Source organism: Peromyscus leucopus, chromosome 1 (genome assembly GCF_004664715.2).
Source record: "Peromyscus leucopus breed LL Stock chromosome 1, UCI_PerLeu_2.1, whole genome shotgun sequence".
Lineage (NCBI taxonomy): Eukaryota > Metazoa > Chordata > Mammalia > Rodentia > Cricetidae > Peromyscus > Peromyscus leucopus.
The window spans coordinates 23936175-23962817 of NC_051063.1; the positions used below are offsets into that span (position 1 = coordinate 23936175).

At 36.9% G+C, this 26643-nt stretch overlaps 1 protein-coding gene across 1 annotated transcript in view; it reads left to right on the forward strand.

The window, feature by feature from the left end:
• The window catches only part of Uhrf2 (ubiquitin like with PHD and ring finger domains 2), an 87210-nt gene that overhangs the window by 20487 nt on the left and 40080 nt on the right, over positions 1 to 26643 (forward strand). The window contains exon 3 of the mRNA XM_028894679.2: positions 12428 to 12687. Within this exon, the coding sequence (XP_028750512.1) occupies positions 12428 to 12687 (260 nt within the window). The remainder of the gene's footprint in view (positions 1 to 12427; positions 12688 to 26643) is intronic.

A 26643-nucleotide genomic window follows, 5' to 3' on the forward strand; every position in this document is an offset into this window, starting at 1 on the left:
CATATTCAGACCATAATAGTCATGTAGCTCAGGACATAGCAGTTTTAGGTTTATAGTAAAATAACAAAGATTGTACAGACAGTTCCCATATACCATACACACAGTCCATCCTGTTATGTCTTATATCAGTATGACACATTTGTTATAACAAGTGAACCATATTTCTATAGGTTTTGCTTAATATCTTTTTTTCTATTCCAGTCTCCCACCCAGGATATGGCATCTTACCTCCTCGGGCTCTTGGCTGTGACACTTTCCTAGACTTCCTAATTTATGTATTTATTTTGAGACAGGGTCTGTCTGTGTACCCTTTGTTGACATGGAACTCAGAGATTCATATTACTTTGGAAACTGTAAGGGTTGCTCAAGAAGTTTTTGTAATTTGTCTCTTTCAGGACGTTATTTTTCTCATCAATGGACTAGATTTGTTTTTAGACAAAGTTTACAGAAGTGTAAAGTGCTATCTTCATCATATCTCATTTAGGGCTGGCAATATTAACATGCTGTTAAATATAATTTGGATTTTGCATCAGGAGTTTAATTTTGCTAATACTGTTAATGTTAATCACCTGGCTGAGTTACTGTTTTCTCAAGTTTTTCCACTGTTAATTTCTCTTTCCCTTCTATTTCATACTGAACTCTTTGAGAGGGAGTCACTATGTATAGCTTATGTTGAATATAGAGGGAGTTGTGTATTTCATTTGAGGACAGAGTATAAAGAAAAAAAGAATTTATCAACATGGGAGATTTGTCTTTTCTCACCTATTTATTATATTTTGGTCATTTTTTAAAACATGGCCCTTGTGTCTCCTTATTATACTGTTATTGTGAGGTTTCTTTCTGTTTTCTGGTACTGTAAGATGTTTCAGAGTCACCTTGTGTATTTCCTGTAACAAGACATTCTCTAAGAGGCACTGGTTTGTCTTCTCTCTTTTTCCTTCCTCCTCCTCAGAGTGTACATATGTGTTTATGTGGGTTTGTATGTACATGTGTGTATATGTACATATGTACATTTGTGTATTGAGGCCAGAAGTCAGTGTTGGGTGTATTTCTCATTACTTTCAACCTTATTTTGTAAGACAGGGTCTCTCACTAAGTCTAGAGCCAAGTGGTCTAGTAGGCTGACTGGTGGCAAGCATGCAAAATCTACCTGTTCCTGCCCCATGCCAAGCACTGGAGTTACAAGTGCCTGCCACCATGCCCAGCTAATCTTATGAAATTCTTAAGTAGAATAGTGCTCCAATATTAAATAAATACACTTGCCATAATCTAAATTTACATGTGTAGTGGTAGTTGGAAACAAACTACTTAAAAAAAGGTTAGGGAAATGTTGCCTAGTCAAAATTATAATAAATTTTTAAATAATCATTTTAAAAGTATTTTTTAATTATGTGTTTTTTATTTAATTATGTATGTGCAAGCAAGCATGCATACATGTATGTAGGCTATAGATTGAGGTAGGGTATCTTCTTTAGTAACTATCAACCTTGCTTTTTTGACTCACTGAACTTGAAGCCCACTGATCCAGCCAGACTCCCTGGATCTAGGGATTCATTTATTTCTGTGCTCTCTCCCCACACTTCCCTACCCGTGCTGGGGTTACAGGCATGCACCACTGTGTGTGGCTTTTCATAAGGGTTTTAGGCATCAAAACTTGGTTTCTCATGCTTGTACAGCAACTACTTTACCAACTGAGCCAATTTCTCAGTCCCTGTGGGTGTACTTGTTCCTTGTTCCTGGGTTATCAAAAGACTTGAACTGAGCAAGGAAATTTTAAAAAAGAATATTTTGTAAATGTATATATTCGCACATACTAATTTATATAGATATATATCTGAATACATGTCACTATTGAAGTCTGCATTAAACTTTAATTATTACCTTTTACCTTTTTAAAAAAGAATTTTTATTTCTATTTTATGAATATGAATGTTTTCTTGCATGTACGTATGTGTGCCATGTGCATGCAATGTCCACTGAGGCCAGGAGACAGCATCAGAAACCCTGGAACTGGAATTACAGACTGTTGTGTAGATGTAACCAATCGTCTTATTAAAATAAGAAACACAGAGCCAATGTAAAAGAGAAAGCCGAGAGGTCAGAGCTCAGAGATAAATTCTTACCTCCTGCAGTGCTCCTAACTTCCCTGAGAGAGCTACTTTCTGTTTGTCTGTGTTTAAATAGTCTTTCTGTTCTGCCTTCTCATTGGTTCTAAACCCAACCACATGACTGCCTCATCACTGCCTGTAAGTACCGCCCTCCAGGTCTTAAAGGCGTATGTCTCCAATACTGGCTGTATCCCTGAACACACAGAAATCTACCTAGCTCTTCTAACCACCACGCTCTTGCTATGGCTCTAATAGCTCTGACCCCAGGGCAACTTTATTAACATAAAATTAAAATTACATTTCAGTACAAATAAAATATCACCATACTGTTGTAAGCTGTCCTTTTTATATTAAAAACCAGAACTGGATCCTCTACAAGCACAGGAGTGCTCTTAACTGCTGAATTGTTTCTTCAGCCCCCTTCTTAACCTTTTTTTCTCCCATAGAGGGGTGGAATGATAGAGACACCATTATAGGCTTTTTTTGTTCAGTTGTTTTTCAGTTGTGTAAAAACAGTTTATAGCTGAGGCTGGTCTTAAAATCCAGATCCTCCTTCCTCTCCCTCCTGAATGCTGGTGTTACAGATGCACATCATCACACTTGGTCAGAAGCTGCTGCTTTTCAAGGCAGTGAAGAGACAAACTTACTTTCATAGAAGAAACAGTAATCATTTATGTACTTAACAGTTCTTTTGTTCTAGCAGACTTCTGTTCCTCTTTTCCAGATTACCGGAGAAGAGCTTCATAAGAAACAAGTTTGCTTGGCAGGTTTCTCCTCTTACTTTCCATGTTAATGCTTTGACTGTCAACTAGTTTGATGGTTTTGAGATAGTCTTCACTATTTGGTCTAGGTTGGCCCTGAACTTGAAAACCTTTTGCCTTATCACGCTTAAGTTTGGTGTTACAGGCTCTTTGTACCATTGTCTGGCTTTATTTAATGGTTCATATATTTTATGTTAATATATAATATAGCTCCTAAGTATCTTAACTTTGTTACTACATGGTCTGACCATTTGGGGCAAAAAGAGATTTCACTGTCAAAGCTCATTTCAAATTCTAGTTAAATTGTTCATTAGCTGTATTAACTTTTACAGGGCAATTTACTCTAGTTTTTCCATTTAGGAACAATGTGGACCTAGCATTTAACTCTAAATAGGCTACTGTGGTATTCATACTATTAATATTTTAAAATTGCATTTAATTAGCAGAAGCTAATGAGTTTGTTTTCCTTTTCAGTTTAAAATGAAATTACTATTAAGAATTGTTGAAATTTTGTCTAATGCTTTAGAAGTGCTTATTTCTGGATAGTTCATTTAATCCATGAATATTTGTATATTTAGTATACATTTGTTTAGGTATTAGGGACAGAGAAGTAGACAGATGATATTTTGCTCTACCTCCTGAGAATTTAATTGTTAATTTTTGTAGGTAAACTGAAAATACTTTTAAATGCTACTACTTGGGACTAGAAGGGTGGCTTAGCAGTTAAGAGTACTTGCTGATTTTGCAGAGGACCTGGGTTTGGTTCCCAGCTCCCACTTGGTGGCTCACAGCCATCTGTAACTCCATTCCAGGAGGTTCTGACACACTCTTCTGGTCTTTGTGAGAACTGTATGCGCGTGGTGCACATAAAGACAAACAGGCAAAGCACTCATACATACAAAAGTACACTTGGGGAAAAAGCTGTTACTTTTTTATTATTTCTGAATTTCTTTTCTTTAATGAAATTTTGATGAGTTAGGAAAGTACCTGGGCATGGTGGCCTTCACTTTTAATCCCAGAGGTAGAGGCAGATGGATTTGTGAGCACAGCATAAGGTTGAACTGGTCTACATAAGGAGTTTCTGGCTAGCCAGGGTTATGTAGTGTGAGAACCTGTCTTCAAAAACAAATAAACAATTCAGAAGCTTCCCATATTCTTGAATATGTGTGTGTGGGGGTCTATATCATTTTCTTTTGTAAGAATTTTTTTTAAGGGGGAGAGGGTGACAGTGCTAGGAATATAATCTAATACCTTGCATATTTTTAGGTTCCCTCTTTTCAGTGTACAGCTCTCTATAATTAAAAGTGCTTTGTGGCTTTCCCCTCTTCCTTTTGACTTAGATATTGTTTGGACCAGAGGAGCAGGTGAATTTTCAAACTAATTTTAAAGCTGGCATGAAGTTTTCATTACTCAGCATCATTATTTCATTGCCTTATTTGCTAACCTTGAGTAATACATGATCAGCCTTTCAGTTTGCTGCATGTTGCTGTGAGGAGCTAGTTATTACCAATCCTTTTTGAAGAACCTGGAGCTGTTTGGGTAGGAGCGAGGATTCATTGTACATGTATCGAATCACTGAAACTAGGTTATGAATACATTTATTTTCTGAAACATGGTGGGCCTTTGATAATTGAGTTGGTTAATTTATTTTGATTTGTGAATAAGGGAAGTTTCTATGATTCAAGTATCTTTCTATCTTTGAAATAGTTGTCATCCAGTCCAAATGATGTGTATAAAATGCTAAACACTTAAATTTAGCTGAATGTCTAGTAATTAATTTTTTTGCATGTCATTTTGTTCACTGGGAAATAGAGAAAAAAGGGAAATGATAAATAATCTATGTAAAGGTGTTGATGTTTTAGTATATTCTGCCTCTATTTTTCTATAGTACAATGTAGTTATGAAGTTGAATAGTAACATGCAAAGAACAGTTTATTGAAATACTATAAAGTAAATATTTCTAAACACTACCCAAATGATCAAACAGAATAGCATACCCCCAAGAATTCCCTGTGTTCCTTTTCCTAAGTGTAACTTCATATTCTTAGAACATTTTCTTTTTCTTTTTAATTATATATACACACACACACTCAGTTGTATATCTGTGTTTGAAGTAAGATAACTTGAGTCCTTGGGAAGAACAGTGAGTTCTCTGCTGAGCCCTCCTTCTCAACCCTAACGCCATATTCTTTTCTTGAAACTGTTACCCAAACATCTATCGTAGTCTTTTCTGTGGTCTTTATACAATTTTTAACAGCTTACTAACATTGAACCTGTTTATGCAATCCTAATTTAGCTGTTTCTGAGTTTTATGTAAATGGAAGCATATTGCATTTTTAAAATTTGTATTTTCAATTAAATATTATGAGAGAGTCATGTTTAGAGTTGGAAAAACCCATGTTCCCAACTTCACTTTATATGTTTTGAGCTCTATGTTATACCGGATGTATGTGTATGTTCATGTGCCTAAGTGCAGGTGCCATGGCACGTGTGAAGGTCGGAGAACGGCCTCAGGTGTTGGTCTTTCTTTTCTGCCTTTGAGATAGTCTTCTTGCTGTTCACTGTTACATACTTCAGGCTGGCAGGCTCACAAGCTTCTGGGAGTTCCCTTGTCTCTGTTTCCCATCTTACCATAGGAGCACTGGGATTACAGCTCTGTGCTACTGTGCCAGCTTTTATATGGGTTCCTGATATTCAAGCTCAGGTCCTCATGCTGGTCTCATAGGTGCTTTACTCAGTGAGGCATATCCCTGGCCCTTCACTCTATGTCTTTTGAGGACAAATGTGTTTCATGTCTATACTTTATTGTAAAAACAGCAATGATTTCATATTATAATTATTAAAGGAAGTACTTATATAATCAAAAATTGCTAATGTTTACTGAACAGATGATGGAAAATAAGATTGCCGAGTTTTAATGAATCAGTTTTATATGCTGATGCTTAGTGAAAAAAGACAATCTGTGCACATTACATGCCTACTGGGTTGGAATTTCTCAAATGCATTGATAGGTATGTTTTAAAACTTCAAAAGTATGAGACTGGGACAAAATAACTTTTTCAAGATTATACCTTTCAAAGATGTGAATGCTGATTTATCTGCAGAACTGTGTTTTACACAGAACAAAGAAAGTGTTTAGAAATGTATCTGGTGGTCCGAGCTACTTGGGAGGCTAACAGGATTGTAAGTTCAAGGCCAGCCTGAATTTTACATCACAAGTTTCAGGCAGCCTGGACGACACAGTGAGATCGTGTTCCCCTCCATTACCCTCAAAGACAAAGAAGGAAAAAATAAAAAGAAAACAAAACAAAACAAAGAGTTAGGCCTGGTGGTCAAATCTGTAGCCCTAGGTGTTCAGGAGGCTGAAGCTAGAGAATTGGAAGTTCAGTGCATGGGCACACAGTGAGGAGGTCTTTTTTCTAAAAAAAAAAAAAAATGTAATTATGCAGTTCAGTAGTACGGTACCTGCCTATATGTGTAGGTTCAGTGCCTAGTACCAGCGATGCATTCAGAGAAAGCATTAATCCTTCTAATACGTGCTGTTTTGTATTATCTAAGTTTTAGTTACCTTGCTTCTCATGCTTCAGTTTTTCTATCTTTCTTTTAAAAAGTTAGTGGTTTTAATTAAATATCAAATATGGGTGGCTTTTTCTATATGTGGAGATTATATATGTATGTGTGTATATATATTTATATTCATATATGTGTATATATGTGCTTTTGTGCTTATTTTCTATACTTTGAGACAAGATCTCAATATGTAACCCAGGCTACCTTGCACTTTTTGTTCCTCAGTACTGACAGAACTTGTATTTTAGGCACATACCATCGTCATGCAGAGTTTATACTTCGCTTTGAATGTTTTCTTTCAAAAGAAGGTTTATTTGTGATCCCTTTATTAACACACATACACACACTGGCTTTGATCATCTGAACAAGAAAGTAAGTTTTGGGTTTTTTTTTTTTTTTAAGCTTTTTATGTCTTTGTCTTTCAAATTGCAAATGGACATGTATGCCTTTTTTCTTTTTTAAACCTCATGGGATTACAAGTGTGTACAACCACACTGGGTGCTTACAGCTGTATGTTTGTAAGAATTAAGGCCAGCTCTAAATTTACAGGTTCATGTGAGTGACTTTTCCACTCCATCCCAAATTCTAGTCCCAAACAACTCTGTTCATTTCTAACATACAAATTTGTGGAGTTTTTAATTATATAAAATATTGTTCATTTTTTTTATATTTTGGCATTTGTGAAAAAACCTTACTGGCTGGGGAGAGACTCCCTTTCCTAGGACCAGAGAATTCCTTTCTTGTTTTGTGAATTCCTAGAAATAATCAATACATTGTCAGAAAGCATGCCTTTCATATACAGTAGAGTCCGTATCCTAATCACCCCTCCTTTCTCTGAAACATACTTTAAGACAGTATTCTTCTGTTCTTATCATTTATGGCATGGTGTTAGACAACTAGATACCTCTCCAATAGCCTGAGGCCCATTGTGACGCATTCATACTTGATAATCTTAGATCATTTGCCCTATCTCTCTTTCCTTGCTTTTTCCCAGAGTAGACATAGTAAAGGCACTGGGCTGTGATTGCTCCTAGTTTTTTTCTACCTCTTGACCAAACCTGCTGCTTTGCCTCTGTGGCCTTGAATTGAAATTTTTTTAAAATAACACTTAACATCTCTATTTTGCATTTTAATACTGTAAATTAAAATCATGTGGCTATACTTTGAACACTTATACTCCTACATTATCTTCCTCTTTTTGTCATGCTGTAGCTTCATGTTTTGAAACGGGGTCTCACTATGTATCTCAGACTGGCATTGTTCTTCCTTAGCCTCTCTTGGGCTGGGGTTACAAGAGCATGCTGCCAGATGTCTCTCTTAAGTTTTGCCATTCTCTTCTCATTATTTTGGTCTTCATTCCTACTAAGTTACTTGGAAGAGTATCATGAAAGTATTCTGTTTTTATATTGATTTTGTCTTTTAATAATTTTCTGAACTGTCATCAAAACACAGGCTCTGCAAGAGTTTTACTTCCTGCATGCAATTTAACCTATTTAAACTTCTCTGTAGCAGGTCTACGTATTTTATAATATATTCAGAATTTAAAAGCACTGCCAGCTACCTTTTTATATGCATTATTGTTGTAAATGGTTTGCTATGGTGAATAGGATAATAAAACTTCAGTTTCTAGCTGTAAATGTAGATTTTTCTCTACTCTAATAACAATCCCTATCTTTATGAACGAATAAATTTTGTTTTAAGTTATCTAAATATTCTATCTGCTGGTTTTTTAAATACTGCTAGGTGAATTTTAGCATTTCATTTTGACTGCTTACTTATCCATGTAGTAATATAGTAGTATAATGTAGTTTATAGCCTTTTTTATTTCTTTCTTTTTTTTTTTTTGGCTTTATTTTGGTTTTGAGACAGGCTCCTCCTGTATAACCTAGGCTGGCTTTGAACTTAGGGTCTTCTAGCCTAAGCTTCTAGAGTGCTAGGATTACATGTTACACTATCCCGCCCCACACTTGAGGCTAAGGGTGTATTTTTTTTACTGCTGTTGTTTTACTGTCAACCATATACTATATTCCCTGTTAGAATGATACAGTTGGTGTGCTAAAGGAAACACTATGTTTTGGCTTACTGTGAGTGAATACTTATTCTTACAAACTTGAGCATTGGTTATTTTTTTGTTGTTGTTGTTTTAGCTCTGTTGCTTACAAGAGACTGACTTTAAATTTGTCAGTTACAATTGTGGAAGAAATAAGTCTCTTATTCATTTAATATATAAATCAATTTATGTAGTGAATAGCATGTTCCATCTTTGATTCTTTGTTATACCTAACCTACTGGACCATTAGTAGTAACGGTGGTGGTGGTGGTGGTGGTGGTGGTGGTGGTGGTGATTATTGTTTCTCTCCCTTGGCCTCCCTCCCTCCCTCCCTCCTTCCCTCCCTCCCTCTTCTCCTTAAAGCTTCATTCTTATGTTGTATTAAACCTTGTCTTTCAAACTATTTCATTGCTCCTGTATTCACTTTGCATATTGCCTTTGGTTGAATATTGCACCAAGATGCAAATTACTGTTTGACTTACTTGTACTTTCTCCTTTTTATGTCAGCTTGGTGATTTGAAATTTAAGAGTGTGAGTGTGTGTGTGTGTGTGTGTGTGTGTGTGTGTGTGTGTGTGTGTGTGTATGTTTCTGAGCTTATCACTTAACCTTTGAAATTTATATTTACGTACTTTGTCAGGTTTAACAAGTTGCTTAGTATTATGGTGAAACCCACACTTTATTTCAGGGTCAAGATGCTTCAAATATCTGGATTTACATCTTGTTAGCTTTTGCCTACAACAAGCTAATGATGCCTTTGTTTCTTCATAAAGTCATAATTGATAGGCTCATTATGATTAGGCAGACATAAGTAAAAAACATTACATACTATCTGACACATGTGGATATAAGTAATAATAGTAATAATAATATTTTGGATTTTCGAGACAGTGTTTCTCTGTGTAGCTTTGAAGCCTGTCCTGGAACTTGCTCTGTAGACCAGGCTCGCCTCGAACTCACAGAGATCCACCTGCTGGGATTAAAGGTGTTCACCACCACACCCAGCGGGTATAAATTTTTTAAGACCATACTTTCCAAGCTATACCATCTGTATTCTAGTTTGCTTTCTGTTGCTGTGATAAAACATTGATCAAAGCAACTTGGAGAGGACAGAACTGATTTGACTTACACTTCCAGGTCACAGTCTGTTATTGAGGAAAGTTGGGACAAGAACTCAAACAGGAACTAAAGCAAAAACCATGGGAAAAGGCCACTTAGACTTACTTCTAGCTTTTTCTCTGTTAGCTTTCTTTCTTTTTTAAAAAATTTATTCTCTCATGTTACATCCCAATTGCAGTTCCCCTTCCTCTCCTCCCAGTCCCACCCCATCCCCCAATCTCCTCCCCCTCTTGTGTCCTTAACCCCCCTGGCTCCTATAATCCTTCCTTCCCCTTTCCCCCAAGACTTCTCTGAACTCTACCTAGTGTTTGGCTGTGGGTCCCTGGATCTGTTCCCATAAGTTGCTGGATGAAGCCCCTCTGATGATGATTGGGCTAATCACTGATCTATGAATATAGCAGAACATAATTAGAAATCATTTCATTGACACATCTATTCATTCATTCATTCATTCATTCATTCATTGCCAGTCATGTTTGGTCCTATCCTAGGACTCTGGGTTATCCAGCTTCTGGGTCCTGGCTCTACAGGCGGTGTCAGGGTTGGGCTGCTTCTTCTGGCATGAGTCTCAAGCTTGACCAGTCACTGGTTGGCCACTCTCTCAATCTCAGCACTACCCTTCTTACCCCAGCACATCTTGCAGGCTGGACAAATTGTAGGTCAAAGGTTTTGTAGCTGGGTTGGTGTCCTAGTCTCTCCACTGGAAGTCCCTCTATTATGAATCATCCTCATAGATTCCTGGGAGTTCCCATTGCACTAGGTTTCTACCTCACCCCGAAATGCCCCCCAAGTCCCATCTTCTCCCTCTCTTCCCCAACCTGATCTCTCCTATTCCTGTCCCCAGTCCACCCAAAATATCTATTCTAATTTCCCCTTCCCACAGAGATTTGTGTGTTCTCTTTCTGAGCCCTCCTTGTTACTTACCTTCTTTGGGTTTGTGGATTGTTCTGCTAGCTTCTTTACATATCCTATACCCACCTATCTAGAGATAGTGCCTCCCACAGTAGGCTGGGCCTTCCTACATCACTCATCAATCAACATTTCCATAGGCCAATCTGATTAAAGCAATTTTTGCATCAAGTTTCTCTCTTCCAGGTGACTCTACGTTGTGTCAAGTTGAAAATAAAAATTAGACAGCACTATCTGTTAGAATTATATTAAGTAGTCTCTTTTGCTTCAAGGGAAAGCTAGATTGATGAGATGATGATCATGTATTGGCAATTTCAGGTTTTCTTTGTAAGGACTGTAACAAAGCAAAGTTCAAGAGATTTCTCTCCTTTTACCTGAAAAAACAACAGCAAAAAAAAAAAAAAAAAAAAAAAAAATCCTCCGCCACTTACCAATGTCCTCACATTTTAAAAATATTTTGTTTGCTTGTTTTCAGAACATCCGAAGTTTCCCCTCCCTCTGCTCCTCCCAGTTCCTTCCCCCACTTCCCCTCCAGATCCACTCTGTTTCCTTCAGAAAAAAAGCAGGCCTCCTAGGGATATCCACTGAACATGACACATTAAGATACAGGCACATACCCTCATAACAAGGCAACTCAGTAGGAAGAAAAGGGTACCAAGAGCAGATGCAGATGAAAGAGTCAGTGATACCCCACTTCTACTGTTAGGAGTCCCACAAAACACCAAGCTAGCAACCATAACATATATGCAGAGGACCTAGTGCAGACCCATGTAGTCTCTGTGATTGTTGCTCCCGTCTCTAGGAGCCCTTATCAGCCCAACTTTGTTGATGTCTGTGGGCCATGTTCTCCTGGTGTCCTGACCCTCTGGCTCCTACATTTCTTCCTCCCACTCTTCCACGGGTTTCCTTGAGTTCTGAGGGAATGGAGATCTCCAATTTGGGCTCTCTCTTTCTCTTGGCCTGATAATTTGGCTGTAGGTTTCTGCAACACCTGACTTCTCATAGAGACTGTAAAAACCAGAAGGGTCTGAACAGATGTCCTGGAGACTGTAAGAGACTACAGATTCTGGCCCAGACAACTATAGCCAGCAAAACTTTTCAGTCACCGTAGAAGGAAAAAATAAGATATCCCATGATAAGTCAAATTTAAACTATTACAAATCCAGTCTAGCAGAAGGTAGTAGATGGATTTTTTTTAAACCTGCCTCTTTGTTAATTCTGATATACATACATTTTAATCACTGTTTTCTGTTTGTAAAAGTCGTTGGTTAGGTCTGGATCATTACTGGAAATCTTATGTTTTATAATTCTCTCCTTATGTTTTAATCTTTGTTCTCTGAAGTGATAAATGGAATATTTGCCTAGTGAGTTACTAATCCATGGCAGAACTTTTTCCAATTTGTATACGTTAATTTAGCAGACTCTTGCCATTGATCTTTATGAATAATACTCTCATTTTCTATAATTTCAATTTCAAGAATAATTCTTATTTTCACTTAACTTCTTGGACTGATTGTGTGAGTTATTTTGGGGGTTATGAGAAAATTAATAGAACAAATTGATGTCTTAATAACTAAAAGTGCTGGTTCTCTAATGGCGGCGTTCTTACTGACTCCTGCGTACATAATTACTGTTTTCAAAAGTAGAGTGTAGACTGGGCATGAAAGAATTAAAACATCTTCATCGAAGGAAATTGGGAAGAAGTTCAACTTTTATATTAGTAAATACCAACATTAAGATAGTACAATAAAATCTAAAAAGAATAGCTATGATCTAATCTATAAGCATTTCAAACATGAGTAGCAACAAATATTGTTTACCATAATAACTCTCAAATAACTTGAGTTATATTAAAGTTTTTGAAGCAGTAGATGAAATTAAGCTTCATTAACTAATTTTAAACTTTTTTTAGGTAAATGAATTGGTGGATGCCAGAGATGCCGGCCTTGGTGCTTGGTTTGAAGCACATATACATAGTGTTACTAGAGCTTCTGATGGACATTCACGTGGCAAAACTCCACTGAAGAATGGCAATTCTTATAAAAGGACTAATGGAAATGTAAATCATAATTCCAAAGAGAACACAAATAAATTGGACAATGTACCCTCTACGTCTAATTCAGACTCTGTTGCTGCTGATGAAGACGTTATTTATCATATCGAGTATGATGAGTAAGTGCTCATATTATTGAGGACTTCATTCATGTTTTCATGTATAGAAGCAAAGCTTTGCATTTCAAGATTATTTTGAATAGTCTTTCTGAAGAAATTATTTAGAGGTCATGTTCAATCTTTTTGTTTCTGCTTATTTGGTCATTGTTACCCAACAAGTAAGGGCCCTTTAACTGTCTGTCATCTCTGGCTTATAAGTGACTTTGTTTTTATCATCCTACTATTGGCTTATATTAGGACTTTCAGATTTCTCTTTGTCTGTTGGTTATATTTATATCTTAGGAAGCATTTTATAGCATATATTGTAATAGATATTAGAATGAGGCAAAAATATAGAAACTGCTTTTTATTAAGATAATCTACATACAGATTACTCATTTGAAGGAAGTAATTCATTGCTTTTTAATATGTTTGTAGGATTATGCATTACCACAAAGTTTAGAATTTTTACGTCACTCTTACCTGAAAATAAGAAATCTCATATGCATTGACAGTCATGCTCCAGTCTCCTCTAAATACAGTTATGTTCTGAAATACTATGATGGAACTTGGCCTTGAGAGCCCAGATTCTAGCACTAAGTTTTCTTATTGAAAGTTGTGGAACAAAAGTTATTATTTGGATACACTTAAATATTAAGCACACAGAAAATTCTTGCCACATACTATGAGCTCAAATCTTAGAATGAGTATGCATTTTTCTAGTACAAATTGGTTATAAGAAAACTTAGAGGCAGTTGGAAAGATGGCCTAGAGGTAAGGAGCACTAACTGCTCTTCCGGAGGACCCAGCCTCAATTTGCACATCATCAACTATAGTCCTCCAGCCTCAATTTGCACATCATCAAAACAGTCTCTAACTATAGTTCCAGGACATCCAAGGTCCTCTTCTGGCCTCGGGGGGGTGGGGGTGGGGTCAGGAAATCATGTGGTACACAGATACACATGTAGCCCAAACACCCATATACATATGATGATGATGATGATGATGATGATGATGATGATGATGGTGATAGAATTTTTAAAAAGGCAACAACTTGGCAGAAACTCCAGGATATCTGGGAGCAAAAGTATAGATACCTTTAATCTGCTTTTTTGATACTTGTGGTTTTGGCTAACCTACCAATACTACTTATATCAAATGAGACCTAATACTGCCTTTAATCTAGTCCACGGTAGTAGAACCAGTAGTGAGAATGCATATAAAGATATTGGCCTAGCTGGAATTGGCAATATTGGTGAATTGATGCTGGTATAGAAAGGTTCTAGAGTCAGTGAACTAATGATAAGCAGTCTCTGGATTTAATAAATGCTGTGGCATAGAACATGGAGACACATTACTAAAGTAGTAGACTTATCTACTGCCAACAAGTAATGTTTAAGTCCTTGAGAGAGTTTTAAATTTTAAAAAGTTTTTATGTGTGGGGGTGTTTTGCCTGTATGTATGTCTGGGCACTACTTGTGTGCCTGGTGCCCAGAGGCCAGAAGAGGGCATAGGGTTCTCTGGAAATGAGTTACAGACAGGGAATTCTGTCACTAGTGTCTGCTCACCAATTGAGAGGACCGCTTTTTTGGTCCAAGAGGTGGGGTTTTCATTGGGGATGGACTTGAGGAGAGGAGAGGCAGAACAGGGTGCTCTATCCTTTTGGGGCCCGGAATCGTCGGTGGCAGGGTTTTTCTGCAGTAGCTTACAACCTGCCTCAGGTTTTTATCATATATTCTGTTCTTTAGTTTTATAATAAATACATGTAAAAGAAATCAGTAACCTGTGACACCCAACGTTTGGCCTTGCTAAACACGCAAAAGCACGTCCACTTGGACTACTGTGCACCCTTCCACCAACCCCTTTGGCCTGCTTTCCTGAGTTGGGGGAGAGGGTTCTCAGGCAGCTCAGCTGGATTTGACCTCTGCTTGTCTCAAGACCCACTCAGGACTTGGAAGTTTGAAGCTGCTGCCGCCAGCTCACAGGCAGCAGGCAAGAAAAAGAAAGTCAAGGTGTTTGTAACATAGCCATGCCCCTTGAGCCAGTTCTGCCTAGCTGGTTGACCAAATGCCCCCAACCCAGTCAGTCACCATGGGTAGGCACCAGCCTGAGGGCAGTCAGTGTATAATAGAGTGGTGAGTCAGTGCAGCTTGCCTTGGTGCCACACTTGCTCTACCTGCTGGTCAAACATTGTCACTACATCTGAATACCATTGCACAGCCCAGCATTGGCTCCACCTCCTGGTCAAAAATCATCACTACATCTGCACAACCCAATCCCGAGGAACGGAACTGGAACTGGTAAGACACTTGGGAACTTTTAAATGATAAACTAGGTTATTAAATACATAAATCAATTAAAATAAATAAATAAGAATTTTTAAAAAGAAGGTGGAAAAGAGAATCTTAAAACTTCCCCATGTTAAAAGTTGGGAATATAATGCAGGGAATCAGGACCCTGTTCACTGCTCCTATGGATGGGATGCAAATAGAAAAACTTAGCTGAGATTAATACAATGTCAGTCATAATTATTTATCAGCCTGGTAATTATATTTTAACCTTAAAATGTTTGATAACTGTGCCTTATATGATAAATTGACTGATAAGATATAAGCGTTAGAAAAGTCTATTATTGATAATATACAAACTATACAAATAATTACTAAGGAAAATATAACAATTTTTACTGATAAAAGCTTTAGAAATATTTACATTTACTAATAAAGAAGAAAAAAAGACTCATAACCTGCAAACCTTAGAAAAACTTACTGTTCAAAATATACAAGCCTTAGAAGGTACAGGGCTACTACTGAAAATACGCAAACCTTGCAAGTAATTACTAAAGAGAATAATACATTTTTTATTGATAAGATAAAAGTTTTAGAAATATTTACAGATAAAGAGCAAAAAGGTGACTGGTAATATGTAAACCTTAGAAAAACTATTCAAAAAGATAAAAGCCTTAGAAAAGATTACTACTCATAATATGTGAGCCCTACAAATTACTGAAGAAAATACCATTTTGACTGAAAAGTTACAAGCTTTAGAAAAATTTATTAAAACAGATAATTAAAATACTTAAACACAGAAGAATTTAGAGGAAAACCAACCTCATCGGTACATTATGAAATTAGATTGGAGTAGCCCAAGGTGATTAGAAAACCAACTTTAATTTATCCATTTACCATTCAAGTATGACACCAGATGATAGGTATCCATCCCCAAGGGTATTCAGAAGTTAACTGGGATCCTATAGAAATGTTAGATTTGAAGAGATTTAAGGAAGAAATAGTTCTTTCTGGCATGCATTCACCTTCTGTGAAGCAGATGTTAAATTCATGGACCACTCAGAACAGAATTATTCCACGAGCCTAGAAAGATTTACTTACAGCAGTATTGGAAGCTGGTCTTCAGTTACAATGGAATATCTGGTGGAGAGCTGAAGTTAGGGCAGTAGAACAGCAGCAGGGTAGGGTGAGAGGTTATGAGATTTCCCAAGATCAAATCCTTGGTGAGGGCTGTTGTGCTGAAGTGGAAAGACAGATTACATTTGATGATCACACCTTGGCCCTCTGCTGTACAGCAGCTTTGAATGCTTGGGACAAGATTCAAGAATCAGGAAAGAGGACTGAGCCATTTACTAAAATTATACAAGGCCCTATAGAAACTTTCACTGAATTTGCAAAGATTGACTTCAGTTGTAAATAGAATATCAGATCCAGAAGTTAGACGAATATTAATTGATTCTCTGGCTTTTGAAAATGATAATTCACAGTGCAAAAGGGTAATTGTGCCTTTAAAGGTAAGATCAGCACCTAAAGAGGAATGGATCTGCTACAGTCACTATTGAATCTCATAACCATGATGATACTTGGATAGGAGAGGTAATTTCTAGTCTTGAAGAAAAATAAAAATGTCAGCTGTTTTAATTGTGGTAAACAAGGTCTAAAAAGGGACTGTAGGCAGGGAGTTCCTAGAAACCGTATTTTTTTCTAGAGATAACCCAAACAGAAGGCCACAGCCTTCAGAGTATGCAGTAGGCGTGGCAAAGGCTGACATTGAACCGATGAATGCAGATGAACAAGTGACCAACCCTTTGCCATTGGGAAATGCCTTGTGGGGGACCTCTTGCATGCCCCCATGTCAAATTTGGTTCAGTCATTTCCTGTCTCCACGGGGGAACTCCTCCACAGAGCAATTAAAGGACCTAATCTAATGCCTACATTAACAAAACAAAACAAAAACATACTGCTCTGGATGACAGAACAGCTTTAGAAGATAAAACAAAAATTTCAGGGGAAACCATAAAACAAATGTTTTGGCAAACTTCTATAAACAGTCAAAGACCAAAGTTAACAATACAGATAAAGGCATTAAAATCGAAGGTAAACACAGAGGCAGATGTAACTATAATCGCACGAAATTCTTGGCACCTAGTTGGACTTTTCAGGAGGTAAACACTCAGCTTCTAGGTATTGGAACTTTATCTCAGGTGAGACAAAGCACAAGATGGGTCGGTTGCATAGGACCTGAAGGACAGAGAGGAAGGTGAAAACCATATGTGTCCAACATAACTGTGAACTTCTGGGGACATGAGTTACCACAGCAGTGGAAAACACACATCAACGTTCCTCCAATCTCAGAAACAAACTATAAAAGAAAGAATGCTTCAGGGAGAAGTATTTAAAGGTATTCTTTAGAGCAGCCACAGACTGTTCAGGTTGTACATAAACAGGACACAACAGCTGGTGATCGAAGGTGCCAAAAGCCCTGCCTTTAAAATGGCTAACTATTTTAATAAACTTCTCTGGGTGGAACAATGGCCTTTGACATCAGAAAAGTTGCAGGCATTAGAACATCTGGTATAGGAGCAACTAAATGCTCAACATATTGAAGAATCAACCAGTCCTTGGAATTCTATATTTGTCATTAAAAAGAAATCTGGAAAATGGAGAATGTTGACATACTTGAGAGCCATAAATAAATTCAACTGATAGGCTCTCTACAACCTGGAATTCCCTTGCCTTCTCTATTACTTAAAGCATGGTTTATTATAGTGATTGATTTAAAAGACTGTTTCTTTACTATACCTTTACAAAAACAGGACAGAAAAATTTACCTTCATGGTGTCTACTTATAATTCACAGCCTGTTAAAAGGTATCAGTGGAAAATTTTCCCACAAGGGATGTTGAATAGCCCTACCTTGTGCTAATATTTTGTACAATTTCTATTCGAAATAATTTGTGAACAGTTTCCTCAATCTTTAACTTACCATTATATTGACGATATTTTACTAGCTGATTCAAACATAGATACCTTAGAAGAAATGTTTAAGGAAGTTAAGAAAATATTGTCTTACTGGAGATTGCAAATTGAGCGTGAAAAAAATACAGAGGAGATTCTGTTAATTACCTAGGATATAAAATAGGCTTACAAAAAAATTCAACCACAAAAAGTATAAAGCAGGAAAAGTCAATTGCGGACTCTTAATGACTTTCAAAAATTACTGGGAAACATTAGATGACTACGGCTCAGAAGTGGATTAACAACTCAAGAAATAAGTAATTTATTTCAAACCTTACAAGATGGCAAGGTCTTAAATAGTCCAAGAAAACTATTGGCTGAATCTGAAAGAGAATTGGCTCTGGTATAGAAAAAAATTACAGGATGCTCATGTGGATTGCTTGTATCCAGAGCTTGATTGTATCCTAGCTAGCTTTCAACTATTCTTCTATTGGGATTCTTATGTAGAGAGAAAGTAATACTCTTGAATGGATACTTTTACCACACAAACAGAGTGAAAAATTAAAGAAAGACCTGTTTAATAAAGGTTTCTGAATTTATTTTAAAAGGAAAATTGAGACTTCATCAGTTAATAGGAATAGACCCAGCAGAAATTGTGATACCTTTTACTAATGCTAAAATTTCCTCTTTATGGATAGAAAATGAACATTGGCAAAGATCTTAAAGTAATTTTTTTTTTGGGAGAAATTAACAACAAATATCCCAAAAGCAAGAGACTTCAATTTATAAAAAGAACAAATTGGGTCCTTCCTCACATTGTGTGGAGAACACCAATATCTGGATCCTCTACATTCTTTTATACTGATGCAAATAAATCAGGAAAAGCAGGTTATAAATCAGAAAATTTAAGTAAAGTGGCCCTTGTGATTCTGTTCAAAAGTCAGAATTATATGCTATTCTCATGGCATTGTTAGATATTTTTCAGAACCTCTTAATATAGTTACTGACTCTCAGTATGCAGAAAGAGTTGTTTTACATATTGAAACCACTGAACTTATTCCTGATGATTCAGAGTTAACTTTGTTATTTATACAATTACAGGAAATAATCAGGGATAGGTATCATCCCATAAATATAACACATAATCAAATCCCATATAGGTCCACCAGGTCTTCTAGCACAAGGTAATAATGAGATTGATCAGCTATTAGGAAATGTGCTGGAAGCCTCAAGAATTCCACAAGAAGCCCCATGTTAATAATAGCAAGGGTTTGAAATAGGAGTTTTCTACCACTTGGCAACAAGCCAAGGAAATTATAAGGAAATGTCCTACTTGTTCTTTGTATAACCAGACTCCACTACCTGCAGGAATTAACCCAAAGGGTACTCAAAGAAATGAAATTTGGCAAATGAATATGTTTGATTTTTCAGTTTGGAAAATTAAAATATATACACCATACCATAGATAACATATTCAGGATTTTAGTGGGTAACTGCTTTGAGTTCTGAAAAGGCTGATTCTATAATTATACATCTGTTAGAATTTATGGCCATCATGGGAATATCTGTACAAATTAAGACTGACGATGCTCCAGCATATGTCTCTAGTAAAATGAAACACCTTTTTTTTGCATATTTCAACATAAAACATAGCCGGGCGGTGGTGGTGCACACCTTTAATCCCAGCACCCGGGAGACAGAGGAAGGTGGTGGATCTCTGTGAGTTCGAGGCCAGCCTGGTCTACAAAACGAGTTCCAGGAAAGGCGCAAAGCTACACAGAGAAACCCTGTCTCGAAAAACCAAAAAAAAAAAAAAAAAAAAAAAAAAAAAAAACCCATAAAACATATTACAGGTAATACCACACAATCCTACAGGACAAGCATTTATAGAATTAATCTCACTTTAAAAGATATGTTTTGTAAACAAAAAGGTGTAATAATGATCCCCAGAGACAGATTACACAATACTTTATTGACTTTAATTTTTTTTAATGCTAATGAAAAGGGAACAAACGCTTCAGAGAGATATTGGATAATAGAAAAAAACCACTGAACTAATCAGCCAGTATATTGTAAAGATGTGTTGATTTCAGAATGGAAACCAGGTTGTGTATTATTTTGGGGAAGAGGTTTTGCTTTTGTTTCCACAGGAGAAGAAAAGCTATGGATACCATCAAAATTGAAGATTTGATTTGCCTTGCTTAGGAGAAGTGCTAGTTCACAAACTGATATGATGATTCAACCTCATGAAAAGGAAAACTCACCTAATTAGGGTCAGGGCAGGGTTTTGTTTTTGTCTTTCCAGGAAAATAAAAACATCTACCTGAGGAATCTAAAGACCTTTGGACAAAATGAAGCATTGAAAAAAGAAGAGAGAACCATCTGAAAAGGAATAATCTGGCCTAATGGTACAGATTATTTCTCGACATGAGACATATCTGTTCCTAGCGGTACCCACTGATCTACTTCAGTGGAAGATGATAGACATCAAAGGAAGTCCATAGGGAGTTTGCTTTCTTTGTGGCAGAAGCTAGCCATTAGGGCAAAATACTGCCCTTTCCTCGACTGCTAACAGTACGCTGTCCAAACTGACAAGCAGGACACAAATGTAACTGCTGAACTTTGCCAAGACAGGGTAGGACAGTCCTTCAAAATTTCCTACTTCTGAAAAAACGTCTGTCAGATATGCTAGGCCTATAGGCCAAAGATGGATGCCCCAATGTTGCAGAGGAACCTTAGGTGACTGTCTAGGCAGCCAGCTGTTTCTATTTCTCATATTTTTTTGGAAGTCTCTTGCTTGCACTTCCTGCTTATTCAGGTAATATTATTTCCTTCTCAGGTCTTTGATGGGGTTGAAGACTAGACAGCTACAGTTCTCCCAAATCTTGGCAAAATTGTATTAGGTATAAAACTTCGGACTCTTCAGAAGAAGACAGCTAATGGAGTAATCTCTATAAATTTGTCAATTACTTATGAACTGACATTGCAAACGTATTTCTTACTTGATAATTGTTCTTGTATGTAGTTTCATTTTTGTTAAAGTTACTACCCTCCCTTTCTATTTGGATAATACTTGATAATAATTCTTACTACATATAGTTTTACTATGTTAGACAAAAAGGAAAAAATGTTACAGGAATTTTGTCACTGGTCTGCTAGCCAATTGAGAGGAGGGTTTTGGTTCAAGAGATGGGCTTTTCATTGGAGATGCATGTGACCTTGAGGAGAGGCAGAGCGTAGGGTGCACAGTCCTTTTTGAGCCAGTAAGTGGTGGCGGCGGCCCGGCCTTTTTGTAGTTGCTTGCCACCCATCTCAGGTTTTTACTTTATATTTTGTTTTTTAGTTTTATAGTAAATAAATATAAAAGAAATTAGTAACAATAGACAACTACCTGTGAGCTGTAATGTGGGTGCTGGGAATTGAACCCAGATCCTCTGGAAAAGCAGCAAGTACTCAATCATTGAGTTACCACTCTAGCCTGGAGTTTTACATTTGATAACTGAAAAAATAACTTAGAACACTGCTACCTAAGATTTTATTCTGTCTAATAAATTATCATTTGGCAGAGAGTATCTTGCAGGCATAGATAGGAATAGGACCTGAAGCCTTAACCACAAAGTAAACCAGTGTTTATTCAATTTTATAATTTTAGAGGTCCTGGAAGATGGTTTAGAAATAACACTATCCCAAAATATCATAAGACCTGTGCTTTAGTTTGTTTTTTAACACAAAACATAAAAATCTTCATATTTTTTAGCTGAGTTTTTTTAATATTGAAATTATTCTTGATTAGAATTAATGCTAGAAGTGAGTCTAAATTAACATGCAAGTTTACAGTAAATCTTACATGATAGAATTAAATGCTTCAACTCTGGCAACTTAAAGATAATTATATCAGAAACTTTTATCAGAAATTTTTACTTACTACATTAAACTTTTGTGTTTTTGTTTGTTTGTTTTTTGGTTTTTTGGTTTTTTCGAGACAGGGTTTCTCTGTGTAGCTTTGCGCCTTTCCTGGAGCTCACTTGGTAGCCCAGGCTGGCCTCAAACTCACAGAGATCCTCCTGGCTCTGCCTCCCGAGTGCTGGGATTAAAGGCGTGGGCCACCACCGCCCGGCTTAAACTTTTGTTTTTAACTGCAGATTTAACTTTTGAGTGCTGCAGTGTAGGTTGGACAAGTGCAATAGAGCTGACATAAACTGATTTAACACAGAGGGAAATTTAACAAAGGAACCTGCCTTTGGAATTCTTAGCTGATAAGCATTCTTTGTTGCTTTAAAATTGAATCACTCAAAAGTTGTTTTGGTTTTAATTAATTACTTTGGAGGCAGAGTCCTCACACTTCTGGGTATGTGATCCAGAATGCTAGGGTTACAATACCTGGATGAACAACTTCCTACTCCCCATAGTGGAGGTTGGGGGTTGAACTTAGGGACATGGGCAAGTATTCTACTATTGATGTAAACCCTCAGCCCTTTGAAAAGCTATTTTTATAATAAAAGTCAGATTAGCTATTATCAGACCACATGTATTCTCAGTCATTGGTGTTTTCAAAAATTCTTTCGCTATAATTTTAATATATATACATGGCTAACAACAACTGTATTAGATTAATAGGTTTTTTTTTTTAGACAGGGTTTCTCTGTGTAACTTTGTGCCTTTCCTGGATCTTGCTCTGTAGACCAGGCTGGCCTCACACTCACAAAGATCCACCTGGCTCTGCTTCTCGAGTGCTGGGATTAAAGGTGTGCGCCACCAGCTTGTTTTTGTTTTTTGAAACAGGGTTTCTCTTGTGTAGCCCTGGCTGTCCTGAAACTCACTCTGTAGACCAGGCTATTCTTGAACTCACAGAGATCTGCCTGCCTTTGCCTCCCAAATGCTAGGATTAAAGGTGTGCTCCACCACCTCTCAGCTAGACTAGTAGTTCTTAAAGTATGATCTCTCACCATGAGCATTAGCATCACTTGTTATAAATGTACATAATGGTCTCAATAAAACATAGTGAATGAATCTCTAGGGATGGCCTGGCAAAGAGTTGAAGTCTTCTGAGTAGGTCTATGCATGTTAAATTTGACAACCACTTGTTGATGATTCCTTTGGACCCACCCTTAGGCATTGTTCTCAGGTCCCTGATACTAAAGAGAAATAAAGGAAATGGTTACTATATGACTACTTATCTAATGTAAATAGATTTTATTAAAGGCCAGGAGGAATATGAATTATCCCCTAAATCTTAGTGTCTGTTCTTACTTTAACATTTGAATTAATGATTTTTATCTTTAAGTGTGCTCTGACCAGTTTCAGGATTCTACCTGAATTATTCAAAAAGAAACAAATTAGCAATAGTATCATACCAAGTTTATGGCTATACTAGCACCATCAAACTTTTGAGATTATTAGTTTTTTTGAGATATTTCATACAAACAAGCCTAGTCAAAGATGTTTTTGAAAATGTCTTGCTCCCATTTCTCTAGTCTGGGATTACAAGGGTATACCACTGCACACCAATCTCTTAACTTATCAACAGTGAACTAGGAATTTATGTCAGACAGACCAAAAAACTTCAAATTGTGACAATAGTTCTGGTTTTTATAAACAATAGTAGAATTATTTATTATAAGACATACTTAAAAATTACAGTTATTTGTAGTTTGTTGTCCCGAATGAAGCATGTTTACAAAAATAGCTATTAGAATTATCAATGCTATGAATACTGTTAGTGTATTAAGTATTTAGTGGTATCTTCAGTAAAGTGGATGTTTACTCTGCAATAGGATGGCAATAATAGCTTTTAAACCTACTCAAATTAATGATGTGAACTGAAGTATTACAATTATAGCAGTTGAGAAGTTTGCCAGAATAATGGTGTAAGTCAGAATTATTAGTATGTGAAGCATACAAATCAACATTTTTATTATACTAGACGGCATCAGGACTTTTTGAAATTTTATTTTTTTTTTTTATATTTTCAGTGTGTATGTATGTGTGCACACATGCTTTGGTAGGCAGTGGTGTCAGAAGGAGGTTGGGTCCTTTGGAGTTGGACCTAGAGGTGGTTGTGAAACGCCTAGCTTGAGTGCTGGAAACTGAACTTTTGTCTTCTAGAAGAGCAGAAAATACTTTTAACTACTGAGCCATCTCTCCAGGCCCCAGTTTTGAGGCAGGGTCTCATGTAGCACAGGCTGGTCTTGAACTTGCTTTGTAGCTGAAGCAGGCTTAAATTCCCAGTCTACTTCCCAAGTGCTGGGGTTATAGAAATGTACCATTTCCAGGTTCACATTCTATAATTTTAGAACAAGGTTTAAGCCTCTATTATTTACCAAAGTAACTGACATCAGATATTCTTTTGTTTATGAGGAGACAGTAATGGGTATAAAGATGTGTTATATGTATACTGTTGGTGTTTTGAATATGGAGGCCCACAGAGGTTTCCTAGTGAGAACTTATTCAGGGTCTAAGAATCTGAGCTTGTTTTACCCAGCAGGCATGCATAAGGGGATGATTTGATCATGGGCGTTGTTGCCAGGTATTTGGAAGGGTCTACACTTGGCTGTGCAGTGTGCTTTGATCCTGAAAGGGGGAGGTCTTGTGCCCTGCCCCTTGGCATTGTTATAAAAAGCCCTTTGGAATAAATGGAAGAGTCCGTTGGGTAGTGACCCAAGCCCCCTGGAGCCATCCTGTGTTTCTGTCTTTCTTGTCATCCAGCTCTCTGTCTAATATTTCTTATCCCTTTCTCTTCCTAAGAACCCTAGAAAAGGTGGGATAGGTAGGAGCTGACCACAGACCCCTTATGTGTCAAAATTTTTTTCATAATATGTAAGTGGTCACATTGAAATTGGGGAGGATACTTGGTTTCATAGGAATTTTGCATTCAGTAGAAGTTGTATCAGTGTGTTCCTGGAACTTGGAAGGTCCACCTGTACCAGCCTCCTGAATTCTGGTATCACAGGTGTGTGATACTGAAAATCTCTGGTCTATGCAGATCATAAATTTTTGCTCATTTTCAAAGTTGTATTTATCCTAATATTTTTCATTCAATTAAGGTATAATATGCTATGGATAAGAATTATTGGAAGAATTAAAAAATGGAGGTTAATTGTAAACATTAAGAAGGAATTGAAGCACTGCTTGTTATTGCTCCCAGTGTTCATTACCATATTTAAAGCTATTCTCAGCCTGTAGTGCATGCCTTTGAGCAGTCTTATGTACGGCTACTGCATATAGAATCTGGTGAGTCAGTTGTGAATAAATCAAGAGGTGGTTTTAGATAGAAGTAACTTCTATAAAGTAGCAAAAAATGATTTTTTGAGTATTGATACTGTGATCTTTTAAAAATTAAAAAAATCTTGACAAATACAATGATTTCTGGATTTTGATAGAGAGCTTTTTCTTAATTGATGTTTGTTGTGTTGATCTTGAGTATAGGGAGTTAGAATCAGTTTTTCTTCTTGTTTATTACTAATGTGTTTACCAAAGATTTCCAAATATATTTTTCTAGTCTTCTATGAATTACAAGGCTCTGAATGGATGATAATCAAAAGGATACTGGGAGACATTAAATGTACGTGTGACATTATTATTCCATGCATTATTAGAGCACTTGGTACTCATAAAGAGACTTTATACATGAGTTGGCTTTGACGTGGCAAATAAACATCATTTCTTTACATAAGTGTGTCTTGCAAAATGGTCAGAAAAACTATATTTTATCCAAATAAAGTGTTTAGTATCTAAGTTCCTGAGGGGATCCTTTCTCATACCTGTACTAGATAGGCTTTGGGAAGGCCCAGAAATCTGTTCTTCAGATAGAAGCCCCAAGGGCTTATTAAATATACAAAGCAGTATGTATTATATTATATAATAAGCTGAGTATTTTGTTTGAATTACAAGTCTTCGGTTTATTGGTAAGGTTTTGTTTATTTTTTAATTATTTGAGACGTCTATACAAACATGTCTTGATAAAAATCAACATTCCATTCCATCCCTCCAACTTCTCCCACATCTGCACCACATTTACCTCCTAAGTTTATGTGTTCTCTCTCTTAAGCTCAGAGCCCACTTAGCGCTGCTTATGTGTGCATAGGTATAAGACCATCTGCTGGAGCTTGAGTAGCTTCTCGGGCTGCTTCTCTGAAGAAAAATTTACTTTCCTTCTCCATGTGCCCATCAATTGCCAATAGTTCTCATTCAGTGGTGGGACTTCATGGCCCCTCCCTGTCCACACTAGGCTTTTTGCTGGCTTGATCTTGTGCATGAATTCATAGCTGTTATGCATTCATGCAACGGGCTTGTTATGTTAAGCATATACTGTTCTGCTGTGAATATCTGTTACTTTTGGCTCTCACTTTCATCTTTCCATCCTCTTCACTATGATAACTCCTGTGCTTTGGGGAGGAGATTGTGATAGGTACATCCCATTTAGAGCTGGGCACTATGACAGTCTTACTCTCTACCTCTTAACCATGAGTTAAGTCTCTGTGAGTCTCTGTATTAATCACCATATGTCAAAATACACTTCTCTGATGAGGGACGAGAGATGCACTTATTTATGGTGTAAAGAGAAGAACTTGGGCTAGAGAATGTAGCTCAGTGTTAGTGTTTACCTAGTGAGCACAAGGCCCTGGGTTCAGGGTAAATCTATGAGTTTGAGACTGGCATGATCTAAGGAGGACTTCCAAGAGAAGAACTCAAGGCAGTTTAATATTGTGTACATTAAATAGAATAATATTTAC